Here is a 23,458-nt window from a genome sequence, read left to right on the forward strand (position 1 = left end):
TCGCGTAATTAATCCACTTACGTTGCTAAGACTATAAACTCATCTGATTGGCCCATCAGATTGACAAAATGACAGATTATCGCTAGTCCGCCAATCAGAAAAGTTGTATTAACCGGCTTTGGTACTGCGTTTTTGCGAGTCACGTGTACATACAGGCGCTTTGTTTGCCGTAATCATGTCTGTCGGTACAAAATCTTATCGAAATTCGTCAAAAAATAGATGTTTTGCTCATTGCTCTAGTGTTTCCGAAGATCTCAAACCTTTCACGACTACACGGTGGAACACATTTGTAAGCAGTGTGAATATTTGGAAAGATTTAGTGGGGTATCAGGCTGATATAGCGAGAGCCTTTTTACGCGAAGTTGGACCTGATGCACTGGTCGATACTGCTGTAGGCTTACCAGTACCAGAAAGTGGTGGATATCACCCGACGTGCTATCGCTATTTCACAGATTCATCCAAGCAAGAGAGAGGGTAACTCAACAAAGACAAACAAAAAACAGACGCTGCATCATGTCAAACTTTAGGTAAGCCATACATTTAACTTAACTTGCGCGAATTCTTTTCATTCAAAATTTTGTTCACAACTGTAAGTGTGAGTGTGACCATTTTTGACCCGTGACTCCGGCGTGGAGAAACCCTAGATCTACTCTACAGACTAACACATCAAAATTCATCTAAAACTTCCACAGTTGCTCAAATAACGGTCATGATTTAAAAGTCGTTATCTTTCTTATCTGTTTCGTGTCAATTTTAAATCTTTTTTTTTTAATAGTAGACTATATTTCCGAGGCTCAGGCCTAGGCTAGACCTCTACACTTTTTCACAGTCACTGCCACTGGTTTGAACAAGAAGACGGTCTAGATTTTAGAGTATCTCCACGCCGGAGTTACGGGTCAAAAATGTTCACAGTTGTAAACAAGCACAGAGCTAGGTCTAATTTAGTCTTGCACTTAATTTGCAGCTAAAAATAAATCGATTCTAGACCGAGGCCTATAACAAAAAGTGTTCAATAGCCTAGAAATCTAGACTTAGTTTTCAGCTATAACTGGGCTTGGCCATTTTTTTTTTTTTTTTTTTTTTTTTTTTTTGGGGGGGGGGGCAATTTTAACTTTCGATTGATTTGTTATTAGTCTAGGTCTGTAGCACTGAATACTTTGAACACCTTAACATTTTATTTGTGATTAAATTTAAATGGGATGTTCACATGCAAATGCATTATAAATATAATTTCTTATTTTTCTGACGGCTTTTGTCTAAAAAGCCGTCAGTCAGCGAAGCTATGGCAAATTTTTTTGGGGGGCAATTTTTAACCTTTGATTGCTTTGTATTTGAATAGACCCCTACATTAAAATTTTATTTGTGCTTAAATTTAAATGGGATGTTCACATACAAATGCATTATAATACAATGTCTTAGTTTTCTGACGGCTTTTGTCTAAAAAGCCGTCAGACAGCGAAGCTATGGCCATTTTTTTTTTAATTTTTTTTTTTTTTTTTTTTTTGGGGGGGGGGGGGCAATTTTAACCTTCAATTTAACCTTTGATTGCTTCGTAGCACTACTTCGAACACCTTAACATTTTATTTGTGCTTAAATTTAAATGGGATGTTCAAATACAAATGATTATAATATAATGTCTTAGTTTTCTGACGGCTTTTGTGTAAAAAGCCGTCAGACGGCGAAGCTATGGCCATTTTTTTTTTAATTTTTTTTTTTTTTTTTTTTTTTGGGGGGGGGGGGGCAATTTTAACCTTCAATTTAACCTTTGATTGCTTCGTAGCACTACTTCGAACACCTTAACCCGTTGACTACTGAATTATCTAATTCCCATAGACTTAACACAGGGACCACCAGGTTCCAGTAAGCAATGGGTTAACATTTTATTTGTGCTTAAATTTAAATGGGATGTTCAAATACAAATGATTATAATATAATGTCTTAGTTTTCTGACGGCTTTTGTCTAAAAAGCCGTCAGACAGCGAAGCTATGGCCAATTTTTTTTTGTGGCAATTTTAACCTTTGATTACTTTGAACACATTACAATTTTAATTGTGCTTAAATTTAAATGGGATGTTCACATACAAATGCATTATAATATAATGTCTTAGTGTCTAATTTCTTTCTCCTTGTGCTTAACTCTGTCCAATACAGCCTGTTTTTTTTAACTTTATAAGTACAGTTTTGAATACAGCTGATATTTGTTAAATCAATAAATTATATTTTTACTGTTATGACTATGAATTTTTATTTAACCTGCTTGCATAATTGTTCAAACATTATTTGAATTGTGAAAATCACCCATTTCTCTCAATTTTCATTTATTTGTACAGAATTGGAGCCTTCTACGTCAAGTGCAGGCGGTCAAGCTCCAGGTCCGTCCTCAGCCTCAGCAATAAGACGCTTACGGTCAAACTCCAGTGTTGCTGGTGCTTCAAAGCAGCCCTCTGTCTCTGCCCACATTCTACCAAAGATTTGCATCATCTGTCGACAAAATAAAACTCATAAGGACTCTGAGGGGAAGAAAAAGAAGGAACCATTAATGCTGTGTCAACAGCCAGATGGTGGAAAAGTAGCAACAGCTGCTAAAGACAAGAAGGACGACCACATTCTTCTTCAGATCCAGGACAGAGACTGTGTAGCAATAGAGGTCAGGTATCATCGCAGTTGTTTCAGGAGCTATACTGTCTACCAATCAAGGAAAAGTGTTGAGCCCATCAAGGAGCAGAAGTATGGAAAGGCATTCCTTACATTTTGCAGTTATGTTGTAGACAAGAAGATCATACAAGAGAAGCAAATATATAGAATGACAGCACTGAGAAGATTGTTTGTAAAAGCTGTTAAAGATGTTGAGTCTAAAGATGCATCAAATTACAAGACCTACAGCCTAAAACAACGCCTGAAACGAAAGTATCCACAACTCTGCTTTCTTCAGCCTAAGAAGAGGTATGCAAGTGAAATGGTGTATGTCGAGACGCTATCAACTGAAGACCTTGTGCCAGGAGCAGTTGGTTCTGAAGGAGAAGAAACAGACACCACCACTGATACAGACGCCCTATCTGATACTGACACAGACATCACAGACGTTGGTGAAAGCATAGAACCTCCAACGAAGCGACAAAAGGGCGGGAATGGTAGACGATCCAAACCTCCAATGGCCTCACTTCGAGATCGCTACGCCTCTGCACTGGACCTAAAGGACGATGTCATGCAGACCAGGACCAGTCTACCATGGCCTCCAACATCATCTGATTTAACATTGGATTCTGCACGCACAATAGTATCCACCAAGCTGTACAATTTTCTAGCATGGGTTTTAGGTGCTTCTGAGGATCCAGAAGAAGAGGAGAAAGTCAAGATAGGAGCAGCAGAAGATCGTCGTATCCTTACAATCTGTCAAGATATTATCTACATGAATGACAAGGGACCAGCAGGATGTAGCCAATATCATGAGTACCATCAACAGCATGACAAATCCCTTTGTGGTCGATCGAGAGACAGATGCTGATGATCTTGTGCATCTCTCATCAGGCATTGTTGCGTCAGTCAGTGTGTGCTCAGATCTTCTGAAAGCAGGCGAGAAGGGGGACAAAGCATTCATCAACTTTGCCAAAACCAGACTACAAGGAGATACCGATCTTAACAAGACCATCACCAAGATGAAACTTAAGACATTTGCCGATTCTGACAAGGCAAAAGTCAACATTAAAGGGAGAGAAGTTGTGCTTAAGAGCGCCCGGGAGTTACTGGCAAGGCTCATCATCATAGGCCGTGTACGCAAAGTTGACCAACGCAAGATGCTCAGTTACTCCTTAAGCACATACCCACCAGCCATTTGTAAAGAAGATGGATGTTTGGTCAAGAACAACAAGGCTGCCCTCCTTCACCAGTTGGAAAATTTGCCAGAGTCATCCCCAACAGTGGATCGACTGCTGGAGTCAGTATGGATTGTTGATGGTATGGCATTGCTTCAAGGCCTAATACCAAGTCGGATGCCTGCTACCATGGGACAGTTGGCCAAGAAAATCCTGAAGGATGTAGTCTACCTAGCCAGAAGCTCCAGTTCTGATCAAGTCCACTTTGTCACGGACACCCACCTGTCAGCATCAAAGGTGCAGAGAGAAAAAGGCGTGCTGCAAGTGGGTCGCAGCGTATAAAGATTACAAACCAAGACCAACCCGTTCCAAAGCAATGGAAGAAATTATTAGCAAATGGCTTCAATAAGCAACACTTTGCCAAGTTTTTATATGAGTCGTGGAGTGCTTGTGGTGAGGATGAATTCAAGGGAGTTGATGTATATCTGGCTCATTCTGAAGAATGCCACAAGTTATCTTGTCGTAGTGGTACCACGGTCAGTGAAGCGATTCCAGAGCTATACACTACTTAAGAGGAAGCCGACACGAGGATGATGCTACACGCAAAGTACATCAGCAACATGGGTAGGAAGGACATCATCATTAAGAGCCCGGACACCGACGTATTCGTCATTGGCATTGGCATAGCTGCCCAACTTGAGGGTTCCAAGTTGTATTTCCATACTGGCAAGCAAGATAAGGAACGGACAATCAATTTGAACGCCATTCAATGTCATCTTGGAGATCAAATCAGCGAAGCAATCGTAGGCCTGCACCCATTCACAGGTTGTGATTCCGTCAGTGCTTTGTATGGACGGGGGAAGACTAAGCCCTTTACGCTGATGTCGCAGACTACAAAGTTTATCAAGGCATTTCAGGAGCTTGGGAAAGCATTCACCCTTTCTGATGACCTGGTTTCTACTCTGGAGGAGTTTGTTTGCAAGTTGTATGGGATGAAGGAAATCAGTAAGGTGAATGAAGCAAGATATGCTTTTTTTTCCATGGCGACGAGACAAGAAGACATTATGCCACCAAACAAGGATGCCCTCATGAAGCACATCCAAAGGGCCAACTATCAAACTGCTATTTGGAGGCGCTGCCTTGAGAGCCAGCCAGATGTTCCGTCACCAGTTGGGCGAGGTTGGCAATCGGTCGATGGAGGGCTTCGAATAGACTGGATGGATATGCAACCTGCTCAACAGAGCATCCTTGAACTTACTTCATGCAAGTGCAAAAAGTCCAAATGTAAAGTCACAGGAGTAGATGCCCAGTGTTGTGCGCCTTTGGGCCTTCCCTGCACAGAACTGTGTGAGTGCAAGAACTGCGACAACATGGCTGTGCCAGGTGAGGAACCAATCATTGGAGAAGAAGAAGAAGCAGAAGCTGATGAAGGTGACAACTGTGACGATGAGGAGAACTTTGAAGAAGAGGAGTTATTTTAACATGTTCAGGTAGGTAGCAAAAACTCATATATCCCATAAATAATAAATAATTATCATCTAGTAAGAACAGTCAGGCTTTGTGCTAAGCAACCAACTTGAAGTTGAAAAACATTGTTTTAAGTTTAACTCTATTAGCCAGCGAAATGTTTATGCAAGTCCATAGTAACTAAACCATGCACATCCAGCAGGCACAAGAGTATCGGAAGTGTACTTACCTGTAAGTGTAGTGCTTGTTTCGATTGTGATTCAGGATTCAAAGCCTGATCCAGTTAAAGGTTTGAACGTAACACGTAACACGAAGGCGAATAATGCAGCATGTTAAAACTATAAATAATAAATGTTTTAAGTTGGCCCAATATCTTACATTCTTATCATTTCCTTTACTATTTTGTCTTTATAGCCTAAGATGATGACATGAGAACCAGGTCCCAACATCTCCCAGCACTTCAACATGCGCTACCAAGTCCCAACAGCTCCCAGCACTACAACATGTGCTATGAGAACCAGTCCCCAGCATTATAACATATGCTATGAGAACCCGGTCCCAACAGCTCCCAGCACTTCAACATGCGCTGTGAGAACCAAGTCCCAACAGCTCCCAGCAGCATGGATCGGCCGTAATTACCACCGGTGACATGAAAGAAGTATGTATTGTTTTTGTACTGTAATATTCATTGTTTGTAAATGAACTTCGTAATTCAGAATAATTGTTAAATCAATACAGGCTTTGTTGCAGAAAAATGACAAATTTACATATTTTTAGCTTAAAATGTCATTTTCATTCGAATTTCATCAACTATACAGTGTATTGTGAAATGCCGCACAGTTCACCTTCACATTAAAATACAGCAGCATGATAAAACTATTAATAATTCTTTTAAAGTTAGCTAAATATCTAATAAGCTTTTCATTTTTTGTCTTTGTAGCCTAAAGATGAGGAGAACCAGGTCATAACACCAGTAACATGCAGCTCCCAGCAGACTACAACATGCGCTATGAGAACCAGGTCCTAACAGCTCCCAGCAGCATGGCTCTGCCTTAAGTTAAATGAATGCTGTATGTATTGTTCATCAAACTAAAGAAGCAGCACAAAGCAAAGTAGTTTGTTTTTATTGTAATATTTATTGCTTGTAAATGAACTTCCTCATTCAGAATAATTAAATTTGTACAGGCTTTGTTGCAGAAAAATGTCAAACTTACGTATTTTGGCTTAAAATGTCATTTTCATGCAAATTTCCTCAACTATACAGTGTTTTGTGAAATATTAAATCTTCCCTATAGATATTTTGTACAATAAATATGAACTTAGACCGCAAAAGCGGTATCACATTCACTGATTAAAACCAATTACCACCTGTATTAGTGAAAATCACTTGCACCGGATGCAGTCCTTTTATGAAGGAATGCTTGTTTTTAGATCTTTTGTTTTGGGCGCCATTTTTTCGGAAGTGCTCCACTTCTGGAAGTGGGAACTATCAGAATATTGATAAGACACACAATACCAACATTTTAAGCCATAGTTTAGGTAGTCACAAGGAGGAGACTACAAAAATCATTTTAGGAAGCTCTTTTGACCCCATGCCCTATAGTCTACATGTGACTAGACACGGATGCCCATGTACGTACATCATTTTAATATGACGTCACAGTCATCCTTATAAACAAGAAGACAACAAAGAAGTACCCTGTAGATTAAATATGCAAATATTTCAGTGTATCTTTACACTAGTATTACTACCTGCTAATATATATATTTTCTAAGAATTAGTTGAATTGAAATAAACTTGGTTTTCCTTAAAACACTCTACGGTATGAAATGCAATTGTAAATATCGGCCTCTAATGTTGAATCATAGACCCCGTTCTCACTCATCTCCTAGACTGATCTAGGCTAAACCGATCCACTGGATCGCTCCAGAAGTATACTTCGTTTATGTTCACACTCAGAAACTAGACCGCTCGTGTTGCTTTGGTATAGTGCGAACGAGTTAGACCGCTCCTGTTGATGGGGTTGTAAAGGCCAGCGGGTCAAATATTTCGCGCGGAATTCAAAACTGAGTAGAGTGCCTCATCTTCTGCTATGTTATTTTTTATCATTCTATCACTTTCTTTTTCTATTTTTCTTATGTTCTATTCTTTGTTTTACTATCTTACATCTTCTTTTCTATCGTTGAATTTTCTATTAGTTATCATTCTCTATTTCTGTCTTCCTGATGTTAGTCATTGTTTTTCCTTGTTTCACTTCTTATGTTATTCTTCGTTTATTTTTCTATCCCTTATTTTTTTCTATCTTTCGTCATGTTATTCTTTGTTTTCCTTCTATCATTGTCTCATTCTGTTTTGTATGATTGTGTTTTTGTTGCATCTTTCATCTTCTCTTCTATCTTTCCATTAGCTATTCTTTATCACTTTTTCTTTCTGTCTTTCCTTATGTTATTCTTCGTTTGTTCCTTTTATCATCTTCTCTTATGTTATTCTATGTTTTTAATCATTCTATCTCCGTTTTTTCCTCTTTATCTTTCATTATACTATTTTATTATGTTATTCTTGTACTGTAATATCTTTCTCTCTTTCATTACTTTCCCGCCAAAACACACTCACTTCCGGTTGAAGATCGCTTCCTGGCACGGTTTATGTTCCCACTTGCACGCTAGATCAGTCTGGGGCAGGAGCGTACGCAGGATTTTTCCAAGGGGGGGGGGGGGGGGGGAGGTTTTAACATTCATAAATCGGGCCGAAAATTTCGCAACGACTCAGCCAGGCGCTGAATAAGCAGGGGGGGGGGGGGGGGGTAAGAGGACACTTTTTTTTTTGTCTCGAAATTTAGAAATTTGACATTTTGCTCCGTTGGGGGGTGGGGTAAGGTCAGCTTTTATAGGTCAGCCATGGGAATTTTTTTTTTTAATTAAAAAAAACAACCCAAAACCAAAGTGGGGTTGGGGGTTGGGGGGTTATAGGGGGTTTACACACACAAAAATACCAAAGGGGGGGGAGGGGTTAAACCCCCCCCCCCCCCCCCCCCCCCCCCCCCCCCCCCCCCCCCTGTGTACGCGGCTGGTCTGGGGCGATCTAGGAAGCGAACCGGTCCAGAAGATCGCTTCCTGGATCATGGACCGCTTGTCTGTTCACACTCATAGAGGTTATGCTCGGGTTTTACCCAAGGCAATGAACATTCTCCTCATTGGACGTTCACTGACATGCATATTCATGATCTGATATAAGGACCGCATATACATAGTATCTTTAATGAATATGATCAAACAAGTGGATGTACAGAAGTCAAGTTGCATCAGCCAATATCGTGTTTCTTGTATCGTGTTAGAAGACATTGGTCCGTGTTTTATTTTGTTCTTCAAATAAAGAATTTATTCAATTTTTCTAATAGCAAAACAAAATATTAAGCAAATGAATATGATGGATACATACATATGACAAAGAAAGGCACAAAGCAAAACAAGATTCTAGTATTTAGATAAGTTAGACATACCTCCATCTATCAGGAATTAAACCTATCGTGTTGTGCATAGATTGTTTGTTCAACTTCATAATGATATTTCAATTTCTCTTGAAAACATGGAAATGATAAAGATCCCTTCAAATGTCTAGTTGAAAATAAATAATATTTTACATACAAAATAACGAAATTAAATACGGAATAATTTTCACATGGGATGCCAAAATGAAGTCATTACATGTTAACTTAATTTTAATAATTTTGTAAGATATGTTTTGTTTAAATCTTTTAAGAATGGACGAGCTACGTGGCATTTCAAAATAAGTGTTTCATAGATTCAATGTCTTCTGAACAAAAAGTACATAAATCAGAATGGAGTATACTAATAGTATTTAAATACTTATTGACACCAAGAATATTTTGAGCTATTTTCAACTGAAAATACCTTAATGATATCGAAAAAAGAACAATTAAAAGGAATGATGGAAATTTTATTCCAATTAATAACTGATTTGAAAAGGATATCTTTCCCTTTCCTTTGGGAAACTGGAACTTCAAAAGTTTGTCAACACACAATTTATGAATTAGTTTACACACCTTAGTTAATATTCTCATGTTGCTAATAATTTCTTCTGGGTAATCAATATTTTTCTCAGATGGGTATTTGCAAATATGCTTCTATTTTAAAGGCAAAGCCAAAATAATTCATTAATAATAGTCTAGCACATTACAATGAATATTGTATTGTTTACAAATTCAGAATAATTATGTGAGAACTAGAAATTGCCATCCCGTTGAAGAAAATGACAGAATATGTAGTACTGACATCTTATTTATATTAAAGTATTTTCTCCCGTTTAAAAAAAGTGATTCAAGATTAAGTATCGTATTGTAACAGATATCAGTAAACATTTAAAAATGATCCTTTCTGAGCCGCCCTCTCTCTCTCTCTCTCTTGCCCTTTCTACCGTTTGGAGACTACTTGGAGATGAAAAGAAAAGAAAGTGGTCCTTTGCCAGATTCTTGCGAGACTCTATATCATCGAGGGTTGTGGTCGTGAATAAAAACTAATTGAGATAAAAACAATAAGGTTCTCAACTATGCTGCCCTTCTTCCTGTCTTATCATGGTCCCCTCTCCTTCTTCTTTTCCTCTTTATGTTTCTAATAGGATCCAGAGGATGACCCTAATGTGGAAGACAAAACGCTAACAAGTACAGAAACAACCACTAAAATACAGCCAAACGAAAATCCGATTTTGCACCAACGTTCCGCTTCAAGAGATGCTTTAGCGGCGCCATGGTAGTCCCCCACTGCTGAACGGTTTTTTACCTTCAGATAAAGCAAGAAAATACAACACTCATGTCATGTCATGTATACGAAAAATAGCAGAAGATTAGTGAGGATCAGTACCCAATATAACAAAGAGATTGAATGACTACCCCGATTTTGTTCATGCTTTTTTTTAAACATCAACGCCAACAGCCACCACCACCAAACCAACACCAACAAGAGCAACAAACATTTTGTATCAAATACTATGTGTTTTTTTCCCCATAGGCAATTACAAACCAAAGGAATCATCGGAGAACTGTCCCTTGGAAATTATCCTGTAAAAAAAATCCTAATAGCATACTTCGTCAATCTGACATCACTACTTGACAATTTACACTGTGGTAAACTGGGGAATTTACCAGGAAGTTGTGTAATATAATATATACCAGCACGTGTGAGCTTGCTATTTTAGCAGGTTTTCGCAACACAAAAAACACCAACATGTAATGGGAGTTGTCCTGTATTTATCAAAAGCTTTTGATATGCTAAGTTTAAATATTTTGCTTTAAAAGCTTCAAGTTTATGGAATTCAAGGAGTTGCTCTCACATGGTTTAGAGATTATTCATCATGCCGGAAACGCATTCAGTATGCGGTGCAACTTTTCATCGGAATATCTAACAATTAAATGTGGAGTCCCACAAGGATCATTTTATTAGGTCCCCTTATTTTCTTATTCTATATTAATGATAGAACTAATGCATCATCCCTTTTATCGTGTATTTAACTGCCCTTATTCATACTCTTAATTTATATATAATAACTCAAAGTAGCATACTGGATTAGAAATAATAAATGCGCTCCACATTTTCGTTATATTATAAGGAAAATATATTGTAATTGATGATATACCATCTGAACGTAAATAAGAGGAATTCAAATGTTGTAAGGTCCTTAAATGATGAAACATTTGGCTGGAATGAACACATACGACACACAATTACATGCATTTATAAGAATATTGGTATACTTTACGAAATATAAATCTACCTACTTAAAATCCCCCCCCCCCTCCCCGGGACCCCGACAACGAATATCTATGATAACATTACATCTTCGTAGTTTTCAATGGACTGCAAATGTAAAAATGTTTTTTCCCAGGGTACTGTCTGATAGGGGAATTGACCGAGGTCACAGGGTTTGTTTAGTCTGGTTAGATAGTCCATCATATATACCTCAGTAGATTTGATGAGAGCTACAATCCCAAACGGCAAACAGCAGCACATTGTGACAAAGAGAGCTGAACCAAAGTAGTCATTCGGCATTGTCTCCATGTTTGCATGAACTATGTTCTGTTCCATCGGTACCTGTTTGAATTCACAATTATAAGGTAAATCGTTAGCCTAAGATTATAATGCTGTTCTACCGAGCCTTGGGTGACAAGATGGCAGCTTTACGTAATAGGTATTATCGGCTTACGTGATTAATATGTGTAATACCGGTACATCTACCAAGTTTTATGCACACTTATTAACCAATAGTAACCGTGTTAATTAAGACAAAATACTTGTCAGAGGTATGGCACCCATAGCACCATCACATGTATTTAACAAAGATTCCATCTCCTGGCCTACATAATTATTTATTAAAAATTAAAATGATTTTAGAAGGAATACAGTAATTATCATAGTGGATTGAGGTTAATTTTATATTTTATAATCATCGTCAATTGCTGTTGAATTTTCTCTCTCTCTCTCTCTCTCTCTCTCTCACTCTCTTTCTCTCTCCTCTTTCCCCTTCCCCCCTCAATAACAGAGTTTGAGGGTTTAATTTATTTTCTCTAATGATATTCTCCAAGTAATTCTAAATACATGCAACAGAGCAATATAGAGCAACATAATTTCGTAGGTATAGATCATAGAAACCAAGCGTAAATGTTTGGAGAATAAAAAAATGTCTCTTGCCTTCATGTAGCTGACACGAATGAAGCAATTATTAACTAATAATCCCAACAATTAAAATAATACGAGGACTCATTCCTTTCTCACGCTCTCCCGTCTCTCTCCCAATCTCTTCAATCTCTTCAAACACTCATCTATCGAAAAATATACCACTTAAAAGTAGTTTCGATTGGATCAAGGAGCGATAGCCAGTAGCACTAAATAAAACCATTCATCAATCTAAAGAAATACCAACTCCCAATGACAATGGCGGAATAAATACCTACGTCATGCTACATGTATATAATAGTTATTCATATTTCCCTGCTGAGGCTATTATCATGATTGTATATAATAGTTATTCATATTTCCTTGCTGAGGCTGTTATCATGATTGTATATAATAGTTATTCATATTTCCTTGCTGAGGCTATTATCATGATTGTATATAATAGTTATTCATATTCCCCTGTGAGGCTATTATCATGATTGTATATAATAGTTATTCATATTTCCCTGCTGAGGCTATTATCATAATTGTATATAATATATATTCATATTCCCCTGTGAGGCTATTATCATGATTGTATATAATAGTATAGTATTAATGACTGCTTTGAGAGAAATAGTTGTTTTTATACGCTCAAGGGAAGGTTAGAATTGTGCTATTACCCGAGGCGTGCCGAGGGGAATAGCCAAATTGTAACCTTCCCGAGAGCGTATAAAAACAACTATTTCTCGAATATTAAAGCAGTCATTAATACTTTGATATGCCGAAAAAAAAAAAAAAAAAAAAAAAAAGAAAAGAAAAAAACTTTTGTCGAAGATGGGATTCGAACTCTTGCGTACAAAAGGTGATGTAACTAAGTCAGCGCCTCAAACCGCTCGCCCAGCGCGCTCTGTCACCATGTAAGGTAGTTTTCTTTAATATATACATTAAAATAAATTGAAAACGGCTTCGCGTGGTCGATGCTTCGCCGCTGCTCCATTAAACGGGCCCTTCTTTTACTTTTGCAATGCATATTGGCACAAACTTAGATCAAGATCTATCGGCAGATGTTGTTTTTTTGTTTTTGGAAGTTTATTTTCGTCTTCATGTCAACAATGCAAGATAAAATTGTCGGTAAGATCGAACGAGATTCAATTGTATTGAAATTACCGACCAATTCTTCGCACACGTCTGGTATCCTCCATCGCTCAGACCATTTTTTAGCATGTAAACCTATGGGGTAACCATGGAGACTGACCTATTTTCCAAATAACCATGATTATTGGGATTTTGAACTGTTTTTTAACCATGGTTACCGGAAATTTTCGGGAACAGTTAAAGTTTATGAATGCAATTTCGACCAATCAGATTGCTGGATTACTTAAGGCACTGGTTTTTTTTAACTATGACCAAATACCTAAATGGCCCTTTGAGAGCCTGAAACTTTCCAAAGATAAAGAACTAGAAATCAGTAACAACTTTTTCAAATAGCATGGACCTAGGTTAGCCTCCCATAGCTCAACGAAAAATTTTCATCGTTGCTTTATGCGCATGAGGTATCCCTGAACAGCAAATTGTTTACGGAATTTTGTAACAAAATTGACATGCCATTTTGGTCGGAGCTGAAAAAATATATAGCCACAAACAATATGTTTTGTTTTCTATTGATGATTAATGAGCATGAGTGGATCTTAAAGAAACTTAACAGTAATCTGAATCAACTCCCCTATTTTAATGGAAAAGTGCAATTGAAAATGGCGTTTCGGACGTTACATTTTCCGTAAACAATGTAGACCCTCATTTAACCCACTAGAACAACAAATTAATGAGATTGTATATGGTTTGAGTAAGTTTATTAGTTGCTCCAAGTGATTATATTAAAAGAAAATATAATTTAATTATAGTAGCGCTTATGTTAGAAATATACTTAAAATTTGAAAAAGTCGTCTCATTTTCCGTAAACAGTTTTGTAACGTCCGAAACAATTTTCAAGTTGAAGTAGCAGAAAATATATGAACAGCAGGATATATCTATCATAACATTTTGTTAACTTCTCATGGCAGCTACCCACCAAAACAAAGAAATCTGCAATACATTACTACAATACTATTTTATAGTTAAAACCAATTTTCCGTTAACAGTTGTAACGTCCGAAACAAATGTAACGCCCGAAACAAAAAATACCAATAAAATGATAATAATCCATATTTTAAGGTATCTAGAGTGAATAAATCATTATGAAATAAGTTATTATAAGTCTTTACACAAGTCAAAACACAAATCAGGTCTTTCAAATCCAATAATTTTGTGTAAACTCAAGAAGGGTTTTTTAACACATAGTTTGCAAATTTCAACTAATTTTCTATCATATGTGCAAGTTACGATTTCACAATGCAGACTCCTGTTAAAAACACTATTTTGATAATTTCATTTAGATCTAAATATAAAAATATGAAGAAATATGATGCAAAAAATCAAATTTTCTGCAAAATTGACTTATAAAACATAAATATTGAAGCCACACTTTGTGGTGCAAGGCATTCCTGGCTGCTTTAGTATATCCTTAATTGTAATTTGTCAGAAACAATCTCAATATAAGTGACTCATAAAAATTATTCAGCCATTTTAACAGCACTCTCTTTTATGCAGTAGCACGTTTCGGATGTTACACTAAAATGTTAACAGACATTTTCATACTTTAACTAGTTCAAATGAGGGGCAAAGATAGATGTGAGAATAGCAAATGTTATGTGTTCAACCTCTCCTTTTGCTATTTACATTGCTGTGTCTTTGCAAATCATCACGTTTTCATTTTTACAGAGGTTGTTCCAAATTATGTCATATAACCAAAGATTGTATGGTCAATCTAAACTATCTGGTAGGTTACACAAATCAAAATCACCCACTAAAGCAATACCCAGTGTGCATGGTCATGACATGGATATGATACAGGTATATGAAGTTGATAAAATCAAGCAAATTAAAATGTTTTTCTAAACATTTATGGGAAATATGGATTTTCATTTAAAAATACCTTTTAAAAAGGTCACTCAGTACACGTAACTAATCTGTGTAGAAAGTACATACATGTATAAAAGAAAAGGGCATTACCAGTAATACCTTATTTAATGATCCTAAACATATACATGTAGTATCTTCCTCAAATGTATGCATACATACAAAATGTATAAGCTAGTGTAGGGATTTATTTTGAACTTCTGAAACTCCCCTTCATATATCCATGATTCATCCCTTTCATATTAATAGGTCATCCCTCATTCACATTCACCCTTTTCATCCACCATCCTTTCATCTGTCTATCTCTCTCTCTCATTGGTTTCAATGTTTACCTGATGCAGTCAAGCTTATGTTGTATAATTTACATATACTATGAATATTCAATATATACCCTTTGTTTATGTTTGAATATTCAGGAATACTTTGTGATGTTGATTTATATTTGTATGGGACTATATGAATATTTATTGATTTATTCTACTTTGCATGGAATGTATGTGGAATGCTACATAGAATGCTGTAATGCTTTTACACATTAAAACCTGGTCAGTTAGCTAGTAGTTATCAATCCTACAACATGTCTGCTGGACTGCCTCTGTGTTAAGAGTGCTAGTAATTATCTGTTAGAACCGCAACCCTACACTAGTGTGAAATATAAATGGGCTGTCCGTTTTTTTTTTCCTCTACGAAATGTCAAAGTTGGGGGTGCGGCGCTGCGGCCTTATCGCCGGCAAATACGATACATGTTTAACGTACACTGTATATTGTTTGTCACCTGTAATATAGGCACAGCAAGAGTTAAGATTTATCAACCAACCAACCGACCAACCAATCAATCCATCCATTCATCAATTGGTCGTCAATTAAATAAATAAATGAATACTTATTTAAGAGCATTAAAACATATTGTCGTTTGAAACAGCCTCCTAATACAAATAGTGGTAAAGGATGATTGTTACTACAGTAGTATTATAACCTAAAACATACACAATTTTAAAATACATCAAAAATGTCTCATTCTCGAGATGTACATACATTAGGATTCACTTATTTCGTATTACCGTAAAAATACCGTACATGACTGGGGGTACTTTTTTATAGTTTTATTTTTTTAAAGATTTGTCAATGTTTCAGTGCTTACATACATGTATGTGTTAGTGATATTATTGAATGAAACACTATATAGTTGAAGGCAAAGAACATTAGCAAGCTGATTAAACATCTATATTGTAGAGTTTGTAGAAATTGATGATCTCATTGAAATGTTAACATCGTGTAACATCCGAAACAAACCATAGCATACATTTCACACTGTTGTTCATAACATGCAATAAAGAATATGTTTCTAAGTGAATTTTCTAAGGAGTTTTGATGACTACAATTGCTATTAGCTTCATATTTCACTCTGTTAGATCACATAAGCATTTTTAACTACCGGTACACATTCTTGAAATGAATAATATACCTTACATAAATTGAGTGGTCGATTAAGACAAACTTGGTATACATGTATGTGCTAAACTAATTAAAACTGCACAATTTTTTTCCATAAATGTTACAGAAGTATTTTTCTGCAAACAATTAATGTAACTGAGGTCAATAATACCTAAAGAAAAGCAATTAACTTGAATAAAGTTATAATGTTAACAGTGTGTAACGTCCGAAACATCAGTGGTGTGCCATATGAAAATTATTAGGCAATGCACTGGTTCCCAATTTTTTTGCATGTATTTACCTTATATCATCAGTTGTTATAATAAAATAAGTTTGACCTAAGAAAAAAACATTTTACCTATTGAAATAAAAACTTGTTATTGTCAAAACCCTAATTTAGAGCTATTTTTCACTTTCAAGGGATACAAAATCTGTATTTTTCAAGATAGAAACTCAACAATTTGCATGAATAATCTCTGAAACATATTCTTAAAGACCCAACATATTTAAAGGTGTAGTTAATAGCAAATGAGTTTTATATCACAGTTATTAGATATGCTATAGTTCACAATAAAATAGTAAAAACTCAAAGTATTCATATCTGGTGAATAAATAAGGAAATAGATTAAGGTCCAGAATTTGCATTTCTCAAAAATATGATTAGTCCTGATCCTAAAAATACAAGTTTGAAGTGAGTAAACATAATTTCATTTTGGACCCATTTGTGGACACATTTGGTATAAGTTAAAAAAAACCAGTGCCTTAAGTGAGGTATATAATTATTCATATTTCCCTGCTGAGGCTATTATCATGATTGTATATAATAGTTATTCATATTTCCTTGCTGAGGCTATTATCATGATTGTATATAATAGTTATTCATATTTCCTTGCTGAGGCTATTATCATGATTGTATATAATAGTTATTCATATTTCCCTGCTGAGGCTATTATCATGATTGTATATAATAGTTATTCATATTTCCCTGCTGAGGCTATTATCATGATTGTATATAATAGTTATTCATATTTCCCTGCTGAGGCTATTATCATGATTGTATATAATAGTTATTAATATTTCCCTACTGAGGCTATTATCATGATTGTATATAATAGTTATTCATATTTCCCTGCTGAGGCTATTATCATGATTGTATATAATAGTATAGTATTAATGACTGCTTTGAGAGAAATAGTTGTTTTATTACGCTCAAGGGAAGGTTAGAATTGTGCTATTCCCCGAGGCTTGCCGAGGGGAATAGCCCAATTGTAACCTTCCCGAGAGCGTATGAAAACAACTATTTCTCGAATATTAAAGCAGTCATTAATACTTTTATATGCCGAAAAAAAAAAGACTAAAAAATAAAAATAATTTTTTTTTTATTTTTTTCGACGACGGGACTCGAACTCTTGCGTACCAATAAGTGATGCATCTATAACCAGCGCCTCATACCACTCGGCCATCGCGTTATGTTACAATGCTTGGCAGTTTTGTACAATATATACATTAAAATGGATTGAAACCGGCTCTGCGTGATGAATGCTTCGCAAAAGCTTCATTAAACGGACCCTTCTTTTACTTTTGCAATGCATATTGGCACGAAATTATATCAAGATCTATCGGCAGATAATGTTTTTTTGTTTTTGGAAGTTTATTTTCGTCTTCATGTCAACAATGCAAGATAAAATTGTCGGTAAGATCGATCGAGATTCAATTGTATTGAAATTACCGACCGATTCTTCGCACACATACGGTCCTCCATCGCTCAAACCATTTTTTAACATGTAAACCTATGGGGTAACCATGGACGCTGACCAACTATTTTTAATAACCATGGTTATTAAAAATAGTGAAATGTTTTATGCATGGTTACCGAGAATTTTACAGGAACAGTTGAAGTTTATGAATGCAATTCGACCAATCAGATGGCTGGATTTCTTAAGTGAGGTATATAATTATTAATATTTCCCTAGTGAGGCTATTATCATGATTGTATATAATAGATATTCATATTTCCCTGCTGAGGCTATTATCATGATTGTATATGATAGTAATTCATATTTCCCTGCTGAGGCTATTATCATGATTGTATATAATAGTTATTCATATTTCCTTGCTGAGGCTGTTATCATGATTGTATATAATAGTGATTCATATTTCCCTGCTGAGGCTATTATCATGATTGTATATAATAGTTATTCATATTTCCCTGCTGAGGCTATTATCATGATTGTATATAATAGTTATTCATATTTCCCTGCTGAGGCTATTATCATGATTGTATATAATAGTGATTCATATTTCCCTGCTGAGGCTATTATCATGATTGTATATAATAGTTATTCATATTTCCCTGCTGAGGCTATTATCATGATTGTATATAATAGTTATTCATATTTCCCTGCTGAGGCTATTATCATGATTGTATATAATAGTTATTCATATTTCCCTGCTGAGGCTATTATCATGATTGTATATAATAGTGATTCATATTTCCCTGCTGAGGCTATTATCATGATTGTATATAATAGTTATTCATATTTCCCTGCTGAGGCTATTATCATGATTGTATATAATAGTTATTCATATTTCCCTGCTAAGGCTATTATCATGATTGTATATGCAACACCATGTAGTTTAGTATTGTCTCAAGATCCTTCCCTAGCAACGTATTTTTGTGTTGGGGGGATTTATTATAGCCCATTGTTAGTAACTTTTTTGTCTTTCCCTTTCTTTCCTATCTCTTCCAGTCTCCCCTCAGTCGATCTATATCTCTCTCTTTACTCTTCCCCTCTCTTTCCCTTTCTTGTCATCTTTCCTAGTCTCCCTTCTCTTTATCTCTCCCCTCTCTCTATTTTCCTTCTACTCTTCTATTTCCCTTTCTCGTTTATCTCTCCCAGCCTCCCCTCAATCTATCTATCTTTATTTTTCTCTTTCCCTCTCTTTCCCTTTATTCTCATCTCTCATAGTCTCCTTTCTTTCTATCTCTCTCTCTCTCTTTCATACTCCTTTTCTTTCTCTTTCTCTCTTATCTCTCCCAGCCTCCCCTCAGTATATATATATATACATATCCCTCTTTCTCTCTCCTAGCATCTAGGTGTTTTACCTGAATCACCTGCGGCTGGGGGACAGCAGTGGCTGGTTGCTGCTGAGGGAACTGTGAAGCCTGCTGAGATTTAGAAGGCTGTTGCATAGGATACCCAGAAGAGTTCGGAGGCGGGTAAGGGTTCTGAGGTGGAGCTGAGCCTGAAATCGCATTACTCTCATCGTAGCTAGGAAGGTTGTCATAACCACCGCCCTCTACGTCACAACCTTCATTGATGAATTGCTTGTATTCTGTAATGGAAATGATAAAGTGTTCATGAACATTGTGTAGAAATGACGTCAAATACAGGCGAGGAAATACAAGCGGTGTAAGGCAGATTGGAAGCACAGGGTCGATTTACATACTCTGTTTTGCATGCAAAAGCACGAACTGCCTTTGTAGAGTTTTAAGTTTGTGGAACAATGAAAACACTGGAAATACCAATCTAAAATCAAAGCCCCAAATAGAAGATGTTTTTTATAAATTTGAATATACAATATCTATCACACAGTGTTATCACTGTGTAAAGCCACTTTAACCACGATTATACTGATTGTGAAGGCTACACACCTAGCGTGACCACAATGATAAACTAGGACTACACTTTGACCCCGCGGGCACATGACGTTTTACTTAAGATAATTATGTTAATGTGGATAAGAGCAATAACAATAATAATGATATGAATAATAAAACAAAAAAATAAAGAAAATGTTTACGATAATAACTGTTGTTATTAACAACACCGATACAAATTATGACAATAATTATAATGATGAAGTCAAGTTTACAAGAGGTACTTGAATTATGGAAATTGAGATAATCGCAATTTAGGTCACCTAAAATAAGTAATTCATTGAAAGCGGTAAGTGAACAATTTAATCTCTCTAATATGTTTTCCAATCTATCATAAAATGAAACATCGCAAGAGGGTGGTCTATAAATACAAACTATAATAAAACTTTTTTGATAAGGTAGGTGAACTTGTAAGCATATCATTTCAATTGAGGGATCTTCAAATTCTTGTCTTCTAAAATAAGTAATTTTATCAGAAACGTATATGGCCACGCCACCACCCATCCGTGTTCTATCTTTGCGCTCAATACGAAGACCGTCAATGAGCAATTCCTCATCGGTGATTGTGCCGTCGCAAAAAGTTTCATTCAAACATAATATATCAACAGAGTTGTTTGATAATAAATATCGGAGAGAGTCCATCTTGTTCACTAATCCCCGTACATTAAAAAGGAGGAGATTTGTTCCTTCAGTGAGAACTGGAATTTTACCGTCTGTAAGGGAAAGTACTTTACTGTCAAGATTAGTTTCTTTAACTGAGTTTACTGCATTGGCATTCGAGTTCAAATAATCAATGCATGCCACTGCTGATTGTTGAAAAGTCTGTTTCCTCTGTGATCGAGGCAAACACATTCACATTAATACTCAGTGGTAAGGAGGAGGTAAGCAAGGAGAAATAAAGGCAATGACAAAAGAGACAGTGAGTAAGGAAAAGCTCGGGGTCAAATAGCATTGTAGAGACGATGAACAAATAATAATAATAATAATAAAAGGCCGTCAGTCATGGTAATGTTAACTTCTATCTCTCTCTGCTAAATAATCCGAACAATACCCTTACCAAAAAGTGTTATAGAACTCTATAAAATTCCATATTTTCTATAGAACTTTAAGGACTCTCTATACAAAGCGGTTTCATCTATCGAATTCTATAGAATAAGTTTTCTATAGATCTAAATTTCTATATAAAATTTAATTTAAAAAAATGGCGTCCCCGCTTCTCTATAGAATATGTACGGTTGTCTATAGAGATCGGTTTCTTGTATAGACTTCTATAGAATAAGTTTTCTATAGATCTAAATTTCTATAAACAATCTTTACTTTAAAAAATGGAGTCCCCACTTTTCAATACAGCTTTAGGTTGTCTATAGAAATCGGTTTTCTGTATAGAATTCTATAGAATTTTTTTTCTATATGAAGATATGTATCTCATGCATATTCATGATAATTTGCATGTTTCCACAGAAAATGTAATTATCATGATCTGTCAAGCAAATGTGACAATTAACATCAATTTTTGTGATTTATATTTTCTTAGTCAATCATTGGCAAATATATTATATGTGTCCGATATTTGTTTACATGTAACTTAAGACGTAAAATAGATATATTGATATATGTAATTTACTAACCAGTAAAAACATGTTCTACTTAATTAACATTATACTCAACAAATGATCTTTATGATGGGGCAGGAGTCTATATAAATATGGTTTAGTCGGTTGCCAGATGCCGAGCAATATTGATGATTAATTATCAATCGATTGCTGGTCGCTACTGAATAATCAACTGGTTTTCAACTGGTAAAAAATGGTCTATAGAATTCTTTACAAAAAAAGTTCTATAGAATTTCATATAAAAAATCTATAGAATTTCCATAGGCCATTCTATAGAATGTTTCATAGAGATTCTAAAGAGGTCTGTTACAGATTTCTATAGAATTCGTATGTAAATGGCCCGCTTTTCTAAAGAATCTCTATAAAACATTTCTATAGAATTGCGTATAGAAATTTTATAGAATTTGTTTATAGAATTCTATAGAACTTTTGTTGTAAGGGTAGAATCACTGTCACTGCTTGTCATAGTAGTATCAAAAGGAAGTCATTACGAACGTTTTTCCCTAAAATGCATAAATCTAAACTTCTACAAGGTCGATTTAAACCTTCAAACGGTCGGTATGTGTAATTCAGTGCCTAAACTCCACGAGGTCGGTATAGAACTATCAATAACTCCCTTCAGTTTTCACAGTCATCGATATTGAGGTAATGGATAGAAGGATGATCGAAGCTGAACCACGAATCTACACATACCTGTCCGAACATCCTGTCGACAACATGCATAATAAAACATTATAACTTCATATCAAAATAGATCATTGTCTTACCAGACGCCATCCTGATGATTGTTCTCCACTCACACTAAACGATGCAATGTGACTATGCGAGAGAGGTGATTTAAACTGTGCTTGATATACGTCGCACTTGAAACTCGTCTATTTTTTATTCTAGAAGTCTGTGCGGATAACACTCGAATCTGCACAGATTTCTAGAATCAAAAGTAGTTTCAAGTGCGACAAATAAAGATCTTATTCAGAAATGCTAATTTTCATGCACTGTACTTGTATGGAATTGTATCTTCTTTCAAGTACTTCCTCTAAATAGAATGAAGAGTGTCCTGTTTTCTCTTTACAATTTATTGTGAGCTTCATTCAGGATGTGACTTCTGTCTATTACTTTGCTCTATGTTTATAAGATGCACTTATCGCGATCGACTGCTATCAGTCCATTGCCTTGATGCTACTCGTTAGCTTCACTCTTGTGCTTGCGGCCCATGGGATCGCTGATCTCCGAAATAGCGGAGGGAGAATAAGATGATGATGATGATGTAGTTTACATTATGTTCTAAATAAACATTCAAGTAACAGCAGCTTTACTTAAACCAAAAAAAAGGGATGTATATGTGTGTGTGTGCGCTCTCACCTCAGCATTCTTGTGGGGTTTTATGTGCGCTTCACATACCCCTTGTGAGGCATTTTTACTTTGTGGGGTATTTTTTCAGGACCCCACAGAGTAAAGTCTTTCAAATGACTGTATATTCGGTGTCCTATGCCCTGCGGGGCATTAGAAGTGGTACCCCATAAATGACTTTTTGTGAGCGTGTGCTAAAACTTGCACACTTTTTTATGGTAACATCGTAAGCACACCGCCGGGTTGTTATCGCCAGGTTGTACATACCCCACTAGTAGGGGACCACAAGGTATATCTGGAACGCACAGAAATACCCCACAATCAGGTGCCCCACAAAGGCCGTGATGTGAGAATGTGTGTGTGTGTGTGTGTGTGTGTGTGTGTGTGCGTGTGTGTGGGGGTAGTATCCTCTGTCTCTCCCCTTTATTTGCCCTCCC

General features: G+C 36.0%; 3 protein-coding genes across 3 annotated transcripts; 2 read left to right on the plus strand and 1 right to left on the minus strand.

Moving 5' to 3' along the window:
- The first annotated feature begins 225 nt into the window (after window positions 1-225).
- Window positions 226-3,505, plus strand: LOC115927557. The gene is made up of 2 exons (XM_030993602.1): window positions 226-527; window positions 2,331-3,505. The coding sequence occupies exon 2, from the start codon at window positions 2,540-2,542 to the stop codon at window positions 3,503-3,505; it is 966 nt and encodes a 321-aa protein (XP_030849462.1). The 5' UTR covers window positions 226-527; window positions 2,331-2,539.
- Window positions 3,506-4,185: 680 nt separating this feature from the next.
- On the plus strand, window positions 4,186-5,738 carry LOC105439664. The gene is made up of 2 exons (XM_011668894.2): window positions 4,186-5,302; window positions 5,694-5,738. The coding sequence occupies exon 1, from the start codon at window positions 4,403-4,405 to the stop codon at window positions 5,291-5,293; it is 891 nt and encodes a 296-aa protein (XP_011667196.2). The 5' UTR covers window positions 4,186-4,402; the 3' UTR covers window positions 5,294-5,302; window positions 5,694-5,738.
- A 2,694-nt stretch (window positions 5,739-8,432) lies between these two features.
- On the minus strand, window positions 8,433-22,535 carry LOC105442617. Its single transcript, XM_030993603.1, has 4 exons — window positions 22,439-22,535; window positions 19,504-19,733; window positions 11,184-11,384; window positions 8,433-8,504 (listed from the first exon to the last, which is right to left on the minus strand). Exons 1-4 carry the CDS (start codon window positions 22,446-22,448, stop codon window positions 8,433-8,435), a joined length of 513 nt encoding a protein of 170 aa, XP_030849463.1. The 5' UTR covers window positions 22,449-22,535.
- Between the last annotated feature and the right edge of the window lie 923 nt (window positions 22,536-23,458).

Source organism: Strongylocentrotus purpuratus, unplaced genomic scaffold, assembly GCF_000002235.5.
Source record: "Strongylocentrotus purpuratus isolate Spur 01 unplaced genomic scaffold, Spur_5.0 spur5_scaffold_20, whole genome shotgun sequence".
Lineage (NCBI taxonomy): Eukaryota > Metazoa > Echinodermata > Echinoidea > Camarodonta > Strongylocentrotidae > Strongylocentrotus > Strongylocentrotus purpuratus.

Coding starts and splice junctions, on each gene's coding strand:
- LOC115927557 (XM_030993602.1), top strand. CDS start 2,540: ATGCTGTGTCAACAGCCAGATGGTGGAAAAGTAGCAACAGCTGCTAAA.
- LOC105439664 (XM_011668894.2), top strand. CDS start 4,403: ATGATGCTACACGCAAAGTACATCAGCAACATGGGTAGGAAGGACATC.
- LOC105442617 (XM_030993603.1), bottom strand. Junction 11,385..19,503: donor CCCAGCCGCAGGTGATTCAG/GTAAAACACCTA, acceptor GAATTCAAACAG/GTACCGATGGAACAGAACAT. Junction 8,505..11,183: donor GTCAATTCCCCTATCAGACA/GTACCCTGGGAA, acceptor TCCTTATATCAG/ATCATGAATATGCATGTCAG.